General features: G+C 41.4%; 1 protein-coding gene across 10 annotated transcripts in view; it reads left to right on the top strand.

Annotated features, from left to right (window-relative positions):
* Positions 1–13079, top strand: part of RABGAP1L (RAB GTPase activating protein 1 like) — a 682268-nt gene that overhangs the window by 655856 nt on the left and 13333 nt on the right. For 9 of the 10 annotated variants that reach the window (XM_027086258.1, XM_027086259.1, XM_027086257.1 and 6 more), the window contains 2 exons: positions 4945–5055; positions 11850–11954. In XM_027086258.1, the coding sequence (XP_026942059.1) occupies positions 4945–5055; positions 11850–11954 (216 nt within the window). Of the gene's footprint in view, positions 1–1066; positions 1360–4944; positions 5056–11849; positions 11955–13079 lie in introns of those variants that run through there. The other variant, XM_027086270.1, reaches the window with a different exon arrangement.

The raw sequence follows: 13079 nt of genomic DNA, 5'->3' as shown, positions 1-13079 counted from the left end.
GATTTGCAAACCATACGGCCGGTGGGCCAAATCTGGCCCACTGCCTGTTTTTGTAAATAAAGTTTTATTGGAACACAGCCACATGCTTATTATCTATAACTGCTTTTGCACAACAATGACGGAGTTGAGTAGCTGCAACAAAGACCATATGGCCTGCAAAGCCTAAAATATTTACTGTCTGGGCATTTACATTAAAAGTTTGCTGACCCCTATGCTAAAGAGTAATCTAAGATTGTTCTTAAGTGCTATGAGAAATGCGGTCTCGTTTGCCAACTGCCAGTTAGTTCGTACTGACAAGATTTTCTCTTTAGCTTGGCATTTAAAATTGTTTAAATTTCCACCAGAAAGATAAAACTGGATATGCTGGGTAAAGTAGGAGCATAAAATGATTTGAGACATCCAGATTTTCTTTCTCAAATTTCATCTACAGATAATGTAGACATTTAAACATTTCATCTATAGGCATTTGTCTTTGAATGTCAAAAAACTGTTTGATGAAATTTGAAGATGATGACTGTCAACTCTTTTGAAAGAGGCATCCAGAAGAAAAGATGTGAGAGTTGAGTGTGTTGTTGCTAATAAAATTGCACTGGGTCTTTTAGGAAAACATTTTCTCCTGACCCTTAAATGTCTTTAAAAGTCTGTGCCAAGAATTCATTATAGCAGCAGACAGCACACCCAAAATACTGAGCTAGAGTTATAAAGCTGCCTCCTGCCCCATCATTTTTTCCTTTAAGGCTGAGTTTATTTTCTTCTGATTGCCAGTTCACATTTCTCTGGTTTCTCATCTTGGAAAAAATCACATTCACCATTCCTTATACTGCTTCACCCAAACTCCAACCCCCAGACACAGAGGAGAGCTGAGATCCATTTTTCTTTTGCATTCCCCTGCCCAGCAATTTCATTCTGTTGCCTGAAGATGAAATATTTTGCAATGTTTCTGACTTTGTCATGTAAGGAAGTTCCTTCCACCCAGCTCTAATAACAGTGTAAACAACTCACACCGTAGTTGCAAATAGTTCCACAGACAGCGTTTTCATCAGTCATGCAAACTGCAAATAACAGCGTGGAGAGGGCGGAGTTTAGTGTATCAGTCTTCCTGAGTTGAGACTTTGCCCATTGGCTGCCTCAAGTATACTTTCTTGCATCAAATGTTAGCTGTCCTGGAGAGAACTTAGAGTAAATGACACTCTAAGGAAAAACAGAAGAGCAAAATAGCATTAACAAGCGTCTGTTTTTGTTATTGCCATTTCCTAATTGTATTAGTAGGTGTGCAATTTCATTGGATATTCTTTTTTTTTTTCAATTGTCTTTGTACCTATGATTGAAAACGGTAGTTGGTCTATGGCTTTTCAGGAGGTAAGTTTTTTGTCTGTGTATGTCTGTAATATCAGCGTCTGTCTCTCTGAAAAATGCAGTATCCTCCTCCCCAAAGTTACTAACCCAACTTTCCCAGCTGCACATCTCCTATGCAAGAGGGGAGGGAACTAATGAGGAAAGTTGTTGTCTGCTGTTTGTTCGAATGTTGTTAATTGTGTGACATGGAGGAGGTTTCAGACAGTGTGCTGTGAATTTTAAGGGTTATGTAAGCATTGTCTCCTGTAGCCTTTTCCAAAAGGCAAGGGAAGCGATTTGCCTGTGTTGTTTATGGGCTCTGAGCGTTCAGCACATCCGCTTGTGCAGACCTACGGCATGTGAGTATCTCTGCACCGGCTGAGGTTATGGGGCCACTTCACGTCTTTCTCGGGTGGGCCGCCCTTGCCAACATTTTAGAACGAACCAAGCAAGATTCCAACCTTTCCCAAAGCTAAACTGTCTTCTTTATTCTAGTATAAAGGCAGACTTTTTCTTCAGTCAGTTCTAAAAACAGTTTTGGCTCCCTGGGAAAGGCTGGAAAAGACAGCCAAGTCATGTTGTCTCTCTTTAACCCTTGGTAAGTGTGGGCGGGTTCTTCTTCATAGAAAATCTCCACCTTGCCCCGCCCCCAGGTTCATACTTTGGAGGACGATACTGCATTTTTGGCCCCAGAGCTTGCTTTCCCACGTGTCTGAGTGCAGAGCAGGAGTTGCACACTTTCCACTGTGCTGCTTGCTTTGCCCACACTGAACTGAAGCTTCTTGCTAGAGCAAAAGCCACTAGGCTTGCCCCGTAGGCTATTTTGCTTTTTAGGGACCCTCAGACACACCTAATTTCTCCCCAGTCTTCCCCTATCCACCCCACCCCCTTAGCTATGTGTCTGCGAGGAAAGGTTTGAGTTGTGACAGTCATGGTAATGGGAAGTGACCAGTCAGGTTTCAGCCAAGCTCACACCTCTTTCATATATAATATAACATAACCCATCAGACATGTATCTCTAATCAGTAGTGAAGTAGCTCCTGGTGCAGTTTTTAAGTACTTTGAACAAAGTGCTTTTCCATAGCGTTGGATGACTTTACCTGGAGGTTATTTTAACTTGATTCTAAGCATATATCACTGTAACCTGAAAAATGTAGCTGCAACATTTTTCGCTTGTGCCAAATTAACGCAGTGTAAATAAGTAGTTGAGGGAGCTGTTTGTATCTTGGAGACCTAAGTACGACTTCAGTAGAAATAGGGCACTTAAGAATAGGTATTCGAATAGTCTTATCACGGTCTCTTTTGAGGGGATTTATCAAGAAATGAGAAAAATCTCTTCCCTGTCTAAAGCAGTCTGCCTTGTGAAATATGGTATGATGAAACTGTGCTTGGTATTGCTGCTTGTTCCTGGCAAGGAGGAAATTTGTTGGAAAAGTTTTTGAACCATATTTTTTTAATCTGTTTCCAACAAGCATGTAAGTTGTTTCTGTAAAAAGGGGTAATAGTTTGATATATCAGGACGAAAGACTAATCTCTAGCCCCTGCTAGAATCTGGATGACTTCAGCAAAGATTGAAAGATTCAGCTGTAGACACCCTGGCTATTTTTATATTTTAGTTCCCACTTTTATTATGCTTCTATGGGAGGGTAGAACTTCTGTGGATTGAGGAGACAGACAGAATTTGATGAGTATAATTTGCCCCTACAAATATGTACACTGTCTTTTCAGGAATATCTTGGGAAAGGGTTCCTGACAAGGCGTCCTTTTTTGTGAGGGGTTACATTGTATCTTGGTCACAGAGGACGATCCATTAGGGTTTCACATAGAATATGAGCTTCTAATAGGAGAAGACTTAAAAAAAATTCTCATTTTGACATTTTATCCTTTCCAATGGAATTGAAATTCTGAATTGCTTTTTATTTCCTAAACAACTTTTTAAACATGTGTATTATATATTCATTGTAGACAACTTGGAAACATTTTAAAAGCACAAAGACAACAGTTAAAATAATCCACTACCCAGAGTTAATGTTATTTATGTTGTTATGAAAATGAGATTTTCCAGTTATTTCTTTTTTTCCCCTATAAAGTAGCATAAGCATTTCTCCTGTCATTAGAGAGATATTTTTTACTTATATTTTAACACTGTATGGAATTCTATCATTAATTTATTTAGAAGTATTTAAGATTGTTTTTTTTTCTTTTTTAGTAGATCTCTTTTTCAAAAATGTTTTGACTGTTCCCAACTGTTCCAGTCTACCTTTAACAAAGGAGAAGGCAGCAATTGACCCTGTTGGCTGGCTGTAGTCAAAGTGCACGTTTGTTCTTTGGCTTCTTTGCTGGCCCTGTTTTTGGATCCTCTACCTCCTTGAAAGTCTCAGGCTTTGCCCTTACCATCTGCTTCTTAGCCCTTTTTAAAAAACAAAAAGAAAAGAAAAAGAAATCAGGGCTCTTCTTTCCATATAACAAACTCCAGGTGGTTCTACAGAAGATAAAATTCACTCCCTGCCCCCCTCCCCGCCTTGCCTCCAGTATGCTCTGATAACTATCTTCCAGGGCATAGATTTGTCTTCTGGTTGTACACCACTGCTTTGTCTGAGTTTTTGCCATCCTTGCAGAAAACACCGTTAGGAGTGTAAATCTGAAAAACAGGAAGGTCTTATCACATTGATGTTTTTCCTGTCAGCTCTCTTTTGAATCTTCCGTAACTGCTAACAATAGCAGAGACAGCACTTTTGATACTTTGGAAGGGAGGACGCTAAATTGCTATTCAGAAAACAGAGTGAATGTACACAGTTCATAATGACTGGTGAAGGGGAGATCTTGCTTCATAAGAATTAGTGGCTTGCTTTTTTCATCATATAACCGTTTCAAATTTTTTTCTAGGAGTTCAAGGGGAAAAAAACAACTCAGCAATTTATTTTACCCAGAACCTTTTAATCTGAAGTTTTTTAAAAAAGCAAAACAAACATTCAGAGACATTATCATAAGGACAGTTGCTCTTACTAACACAAAAATTGGCGTTCAGAAAAGTAAATACATTCATATCCAAAGAATGAAAATGTCAGTTGATAGCAAAACAAATCCAAACCGTGTATCTTAAATATACTCAATTAATTTAAACTCTGATATGGGAAAAACCATTTAGAGAAATGTCTATTGGTTTCCCCCATTTCATCCTTACTGTGTCTTGCAGTTTCCTTTGAGGTCAAGGGTGGGATTATCGTGCATGTTTCAAACAAAGACTTGCCTGTGTCTGTATTCTAGGTCTATATGAAAACCTCACAAGATTGGGGGTGTGTTTGGAAATTTTGCTTTTCATGGCACGGTTTTTATGATGAAGTCCTGTCTGGAGGGCTTAAGGGACAATTGTAAGTTTCACTGGGTAGAGTTCCGCATCCGCTCTGCTCGCTTAACTCACTGTTGTTTCCCAGACAGCAATCCTGCCTTCCTGTGCCACTCGCGCCTTCTCCTTTTTACACCTTGAAAAGTTCACTTTGTTGTTGTTGTTGCTGCTTGTTTTTCCTCACCAGTTCCATTTGTTTCTGGTAGTATGTCCAGGCACTAATGCCCTAATGCCCACCTCTGGTTGTTGCTCTTTTTCTGCAGAGGGAGAACCGGAGATTACAAGAGGCCAGCATGAGGCTGGAACAAGAGAATGATGACCTTGCCCATGAACTAGTAACCAGCAAAATTGCTCTGCGGAATGACTTGGATCAGGTAAACCTGTCCTTCACTAGGCGGAAATAAGACTATGACAGCCTCCTCCGGGGCAAGGACCAAGTTGCTCTCAGGGCAGTCCCACCAGGGCTTGCTCTGTACTTGACCCTGAGTGAGCTGCCTGATGGGTGAATGGGTGGGTGGTAAGTGGGAGGGGACTGCTGTGCTCACCGGAGACGGTGGAAAACGCAAGCTTTTGAGATAGGTTTCGGTCATTTCCAAACAGCATGTGCAGCATACTTAAAAAAAAAATAGCTCTATGCTTCTCTGGTGTCTCTTCTCTTAATCTCTACTTTTCCTAAACCAAGGACTGCCAGCATCATTGCCTGAGAACGTCAGTCACCAAGAGTATACAGTGCCACTCTAATATCTGTAGGCACTGTACTTTTTTGTTCCAAAAAGATTTCTCATCTACAGTAAATGTGAGGATTTTATATGAAGTATGTACACTGAGATGTGCATTGTTGGATTGACCGGCATCCTAGTGGTTGAGAGCCAAGACTGCCTGGGTGTGCATCCTGGCATCGCCACTCACTAATCATGTGACCCAGGGCCATTCTTAACCTGCCCATAGGTTTAAAAACGTGTTGACCTCATAGGGATGATGTGAGAATTAAATGAGGTAAAGCACTACAAGAGTATATGTTCAATTAACATTAGCTGTTGCTAGGAAGCCCTTGAATTCTTTAACCTCCTTGTCTTTTCCAACAGTACTCACAGCTTTAGGACTTACTGTTTTTCCATTGGTTGTGTTTTTGGAAATAATTGGCAATATAGAAGGAATCTTGCACAGATTTAAAGCCATCACTCTATTTTCTGACTTTTAAAGAGCCCATATTCCCAATGGTGCAGGGTCAGAAAAGTTGAGACTTAGCTGGTTGAATCTGTAAAAAAGAGGCATTACCTGTGCTCTGGCTATGCATTGACAATATTTAAAATACAAATCCGTTAATAATATAGATATGATTGGATGTTTAGAATTGCAGGAATGTTTTTAATGTTTATAAATGGTCCCTGCCACAACTCCTTTTCCCAGATAAACAGCTAATTTTGCAGCTCAGAAGTTTTAGCCACAGTAAGATGGGAGATAAAACCACTGTTAAGGAAAATTGTGCTGAAGGGGGAGAGGAGGAAGCTGAAGGCGTCAACACTTAATGGAGTTTGAAAATAAAACAAAAACTGTGCTGCTTGGGACACAGGATGTAGAAGGTAGAAGCAGCAGCCCCATGGTGGAAGGCAGGGGGATGGCCCTTTTAACTGCAAACCCCATTCAGCCAACCTCTCTGCAGGTTGTTAGAGATGGTATGAAAAATGCGTGACTAAGAGAGCCAGAACCAGGGAAGGTAGAGGGGTCCCCATCCAACAGGGCCACACCCAGCCTGACCTTGGCTGTTGTACTTTTGTAGCAATAAGACCACGGTGTGACTCAGTACTCTAATGAAATTTTTGGTTCCATATTAGCTTTCCAAATGGCCTTGACTGACACTGGATTCTGCCATTTTGAATATTTTATCCATTAATAGTTTTCTCCAGATGGCTAGCTAAATGAAAAAGTTTTGCAGTAAATGTGTTGTAATCGTTCCGTGATGTATGTAATTCAGATCATTTTGTTGTGCACCTTAAACGCACACAGTACTGTATGTCAATTATATCCAATAAAACTAGAAGGAACAAAAGTTTTAAGCAGGTAGACTCAGTAGGTATGCAGTGAAATAAGTTAGAGCTGAAAGTTATGTGGTAAATGTATTTGGTACATTAAAATGTACATTTGGTATATTTAAAAGGTTGAACAATAATGAAATTAAATACTTACTGAGTTCCTACTATGCACCGAGCACTTTATTCAGCAACGTATAAGCATTATCTCGTTTAATTTTCCTAATGGCTCCATTAAGCAAGTAGTTTATCTTCCATTTTATAAATGAGGAAACTGACGTATATACTCTGACTTGGAAAACTATCCTAAAAAAAGCAGAGATTTGCTCAAAAATTTAGGTACAAGGTTGTTTACTGCAGCGTTACTTACAAGAATAAAAAATTGAAATAATGTATATGTCCAATAGAAGGAGAGAATGAAGGTATATCTGTAAAATATCTTTCTGGAATCGTTTTTAAAAACAATGGGAAGGTCATGATATAATAATTTTTTTTTAAAAAGTAAATTTATCTATATATAATATTTGCATCTAAATTGCAAGGAATGTATGCTGGTAAAGGGCCATCCTGTAGGAAAAGAAAGGAGGCTGGAATATACATTGACAGGAAAAAAAGCCTACAAGGAAATACATCAAAATGTTACTACTAGATGTCTCTGGGTGATAACAGTAAATCTAATTTTTATATTCATCTTCATACTTTTTTTCAATTATATATCTTTTATAAGGAGACCTTAAATTACTTAACCACCCTTGGTTAAGTAATAATGTGCCTTATAACTCTTTAATGATCAGAAAAAATATTTTATTAAAAAAAATTGTTTCACCACCCAAAAAACCCATTTTGTAGATTAGTCCGGAACAATTGCTAGGGTCCTCCTGAAATTATTGAGTACCTAGGTAGCTCATGGAGCTACTAGATCAATCCCTGAAGAAAACATCCCTTCATTTATTCCTTCTTTTTATTTCCTCCCTTCATACCTCCCTTTCTCTTTTTAAAAAAGTAGTTAAGACCTGGCCCCTCTGCCTTTTGAAGCTTATTTTCTAGATGAAAGAATAAAAATTGCCATTTCATTGAATTGCTAACTCAAAAATTGCTATCTCCTCCTAACATCTAATTTTGTAGTTTCTGCCTGAGCAGGGTTTATTTGCACATCAAAAAGCTGTCCCTGCAGTTTAGGTGTCCTGCCCCTCCAGTCTTTGAGGAGAGGAAGGATATTAGCGTGAGGCTTTCCTGCCTTCACCCAGTTTGCCCAGTACTTTTCCATTCCCAGTTTTTCAAAATCAAATCTTTTAATTAAAATAGCAAAACATTGGCATACATTAAACAAATATGAAAGCAGATTGTATTTGAGACAGTATGTAAAGCAAACAAACCTAATTAGGTAATTAGGTAAGTTATTTCATACCCATGTCATTTTAGCGCTGGCTTCAGGCTTCCTGGCCCCCAGCAGCTCTTCATTTTTCTCTCTGACAGAGCCTTCTCTTTTGACAACTTGCCTCCCTGAGACTCCTTAAATAAGGACTTCTCAGTGATCAGAAATGAAAAAAGATACATCTCCGTTTCAGTTTCTGTTGCTATCTGCGTTCAGGCCCTTCCTGTTCTTTCTGTTCCCAAGGAACAAAAACAAGAGACACAACCAGTGCTTTCCCACTGCAGCCTGGGCCCAGGTCCCTTCTGACCAGAGGGAGTTCGTGTCAAACCAGAAGCTGCATATCACAAGTGGCACATTCTTTTGTTCTGTTTTAAATTGAACAACTGCCTTGGCTAGTTCTTTGAGAAATTATTTCTGAAAGAGCCTCATCCCTAACGTGAGCGCTGAGCCTTCTGAGCAGGTTATTAGTTGGTTCATGATTTAATCACACATTGCAGTGTTCGTTTCTCTCATATATATGTCATAGAAGTTAGAGAGCAATTAGAAGTTTTCATATCAATAAGGCATTAAAAGATGTTGGTAGGTGATTAGAAGACAGTAATGACAATGGTCCACTCAGTCTTATCAAATTATGGTGAAGGTTTTATCATTTGGGCTCAAAGATAGAATTAGAGTATCTATCTGGTTAGTATTCTGTTCCTGGAGATTCCTTTAACGTTAAAGATGGTTTCTACTTAAGTGAGGTATAGAGGTTGGCTATATAGAGACCCAGAAGACCATTTTTAAAAGGAGAAGCTTTTAAAAGGAGAATTCAGATCTGGTTCTATTTTGATGAGCAGAATCAGTCCTACTTTACTGTTTAGCATGGAGGGGAAACTCTGGATACAGCTTCCTGTGGGACCCACAGCAATTTCTGCAGATGTCAGATCTGATAACAGAAATAGAGGGAGGTCACCTGACCTTGGCATAGTGAAGAATGTGCAACAGAAAATGTGTACATAAAACTAATAGGCCTGGGACTTCTCTGGTGGTCCAGTGGTAGAGAATCCGCCTTACAATGCAGGGGATGTGGGTTCGATCCCTGGTCAGGGAACTAAGATCCCACATGCCGCGGGGCAACTAAGCCCACACATCACAACTACTGAGCTCACATGCCTCAACTAGAGCCCACGTGCCACAAACTACAGAGCCCACGTGCCGTGGAGCCTGCGCGCCACAACTAGAGAAGAGAAAACACACACACCACAACTAGAGAGAAGCCCGCGCGCCGCAATGAAAAAACCCCGCATGCCTCAACGAAGATCCTGCTGCCGCAACTAAGACCCGACGCAGCCAAAAATAAATAAATCTTAAAAAAAAAAAAAAAGAAAAGTCCCTCTCGTCAAAAATTTCCTCAGGGAAGTGAGATTTTTCCCTTTTCTTTTTTCTTTTTGGCCACACTGCACGGCATGCAAGATCTTTTAGTTCCCCAACCAGGGATCGAACCCGCTGCCTCTGTGGTGGAAGTGAGGAGTCTTAACCACTGGACCGCCAGGGAAGTCCTGTCCCTTTTCTTATAGATATTTCCAAAATCGTACAACATCTAGATATGCCACAGAATTTTAGAAGCTTGTTGCTGAATGTCAGGACAGCATTGACTATTCAGAAGTTGGCAAAAGGCTCACTTTTGAGCTTGAGTGAATCTCCCTTCAAGAAACCAAACTTAGAAAACATTTGTTTCAGTGTGTCATGATATATATTATAAAAAGGACTATTTTCTTCACAAAATGGAGATTGCTGAGGGTATGGTAAAAGGTGGTTAAAGTGCAGTCTTCTTTATTAGCAGGGCTGTTGCTCAGATATTCTGGGGTAGAATATCTGAGTGGACTGCCATTCTAGGGAGACAGATTTGGTAAGATTTTTAAGAATGCTGAAGCCATCAGGACAGCTTTTTTTTTTCCACTAGAAAAATTGGATTTTTTATTTAAAAATATTTTCAAAGGCTAATGCCATAGTGGAACAACCAAAGGATAGTTGAACCAAATTCTCAGGGCATTAGAGGAGCACCTGCCAATGCAAGCTCATGATCCGCTGCCAGGAGACCCTCTGTTGGAGACCTTGGGAAGGATCTCCTGCTTTGTAGGTAACTTGTCATCTGCCTTGCAGCTCTAGAATTTGCAGTTTTGAGTTTCCATAATCTACATCTGATATCTTACGATTTATTAAAACTTGCAACATGTATGTTGCATTTTTTTGAGACCCACCTCTACTATTAGGATGCGTTTTGCTGTGTAGATTTTTCCCCCTAAACTCTAATGTATCAGAACAAATTTCAAAGTCTTTAAAAGGGACTTTTTCACTTTAACTACCTGACAGTTCCACATTATCTGAAAACAGCTATAAGCCCTAGGCTGTGGGACATCAGGAACTGGAAGACAGAGCCGAGAAGCTGGAATGTAGTTTCTCTGCCAGGACCCAGCAGACTGTGCTGGCCTGGCCATCTGGACATGTGGGAGATATGGTGAAACACAGACAGAAGGCCACCTGGCCAGTTTTCACAAAGACTTGGACAGCGTTTTGCTGCTGTCAGCCCGGGATGGCTTCTTCAAAGAGCTGCCTCTCTTCTGTGACTGCGGTTTTCTCTGCTGAACTCATTCCGCCCACCTCCACCCAGTCTGCTTCTCCAGGGCCTCAGAGTGCCACGTCCATTCACTCACTTATGGAGCGCCTGCTCTGTCCCAGTCCTGGGCTCAGGGCTGGGGGTGTGGTGACGAGCAAACGAGAGAGGTTTCCCACCTCCCACAGCTGCAGACAGCTGGGCGAGGCACACATTATCACACACGCAGTTTGTCGCTGTAGCTCGTGCTGTGTGCTGTCAAGGGAGATACGAGCTTCGGTTGGGTGGGGAGCTGCTGCAGATGGGGTGAGGGGGCCAGGGCTCAGACCACGCTGCACTGCAGGGTGAACCTGAAGCCGAGACCTAAAGGGCGAGCTAAGTGTCCTAACGTGTAAAGCAGACACGCGTTGACTAAGTTAAATATACCCACACACAGTGCTTTCACGGTGAATTTTGGTTCTATGTCCAAATTATAAGCAGTGTACTCTCTCCAGGCTTTTCTTGGCTATTCTAGAAATATGGTCTTTTCTGCCTGGATTCTTAGTCCTTAGTTCAGTTTTCCTCAGGGCTGTCTCTATCACGGGTTTTTGGTTTTAATTTCTCCTTACTGCACTCGTTGCTATTGTGAGTAGCCTGGTGGGCCAGATGAACCTGGGCTGGTCTTGGAATGTTCTCACCTAACTGTGGTCCATGGATCAGCCTGTCTGCTCATCCTCTCTGGATCTGCCCCGCGCACCACCAGGTGGAAGCTTCCAAGTGAGGCTCCACCCTTCATCCAGTCTTACCACGCAGTCTCAGAGTGAGTGCTGTAGTGACAGCTGAAAACGTGGAAGAGGTGTTTAGGGAGAGCATGGGCTTCAGTGCCATTCCAATCTGAATTCAGATAGTGGCTCTGATCTTAGATGTGTGTCCCAGCCAGGTTTATTTGATCTCTCCAAACCTCACTGTCATTACCTGGAAAATAATTTTTGTTGTGAGGATTGGAGATAATGTGTGCTGAGTGCGTGGTACCTGGCTGGCATTCAGTGAAAGCAGCCACCCCCTGGGTGAGCCAGAGGGAATAGAAGGGCTTCCGGTAATGTTGGAACAATAGTAACTGGAGGTCGGAGAAAGTATACACGTGCTTTCTTCACCTTCTTTATGACTGTGATGGACTCTGATTTGCAGGCAGAAGACAAGGCAGACGTGCTGAACAAGGAGCTCCTCTTGACCAAACAGAGGCTGGTAGAGACTGAAGAAGAGAAGAGGAAACAAGAGGAGGAGACAGCTCAGGTAACAGGCGTAGGCGGGCTTGTCCTTACGCAGGTGTATTGGTATGCAGAGTTGATTAATACTGTAAACAAGAAGTAACATGAAATTTGTTCAGATCAAGGACGATGCTGAAGCAGTACATGTGAGTAGAATTGAGGCAGCATTTCCACCCTTGAACAGCTTTTAGGAATTTGCCTTGACCGAGACGTCTAGCGAGAGTGGTACGCTTTCTCCAAGTTTAGGAACTTGGAATTATGATCCAAGAGCTTTGAGGCATCTGCAGATTTCGTGTTGTATCTCCAAGATGTTTGACTTCTCTGAAGTAGTTTATGAGGATTGCTAAGCTGGAAGCCTACAGAGATCTCTGCTGGGAGTCACCTCCATCAGTCACGCATTTCCCCGATGCATGCCTTAGAAGAAGGGGCACCCACGTTTCTGTTCCTGGCAGAGCTCTCAAATCTTCTTCCCTGAGAGAATAAAAAGAAACCCTTTGGGAGCCAGCCCTGAGGTTAGCTCTCTACAGTATTCATATGGGTTGTGAGGCTGAGCAGCTGGAAGACACACCATTGCCAAGGACCCAGAGGTGACAGGAGGGACCTCTCCACCCTATAGGAGTCAAAGCTTCCGGCTTCCCTGAGGAAGAGCAGGCTGCTTCACCAATGGTCTCCATCTCTGTCCGTCCCAGCCAGGCATGATTAGCTCACTTATAATGAGTTCAGTTCGGAGACATCAATAATGCTAAATATAAAACAGCACACAAAGCATTTCAAAGACCTACATCCAAGCAACCAGAAAAACTTCCAGTAAAGTTACTAATGAAGGGATGTGTCATTTAGCACCTTCTGGGATTTATAAAAAGTATTCCATGATTTTTTTTTTTTTTAATGATGCAATGAGTCTCGGCAATTACTGTGGACCACGATTTTTGTTTTTCTTTAACATACTCAAAAATATTCAGGGGCCGATTGTCCAGTTTGATCTAGCCCTTTGGATGGGTTTTGCTGTTTTCTTTACTTCCTATTTTTTGGTGGCCCACTTCAGTACTTCAGGTAAAGAATGAAGCTGTTAGCAAATGAATTTAATCCATGCCCTTCTCCTCTGTGTGTGTGTGTGTGTGTGTGTGTGTGTGTGTGTGTGTGTGTGTGT

This window comes from Aethalodelphis obliquidens, unplaced genomic scaffold, assembly GCF_003676395.1.
Source record: "Aethalodelphis obliquidens isolate GAN/ISIS:26980383/991018 unplaced genomic scaffold, ASM367639v1 scaffold55, whole genome shotgun sequence".
NCBI lineage: Eukaryota > Metazoa > Chordata > Mammalia > Artiodactyla > Delphinidae > Aethalodelphis > Aethalodelphis obliquidens.
This window is presented reverse-complemented; position numbering and strand designations above follow the sequence as displayed.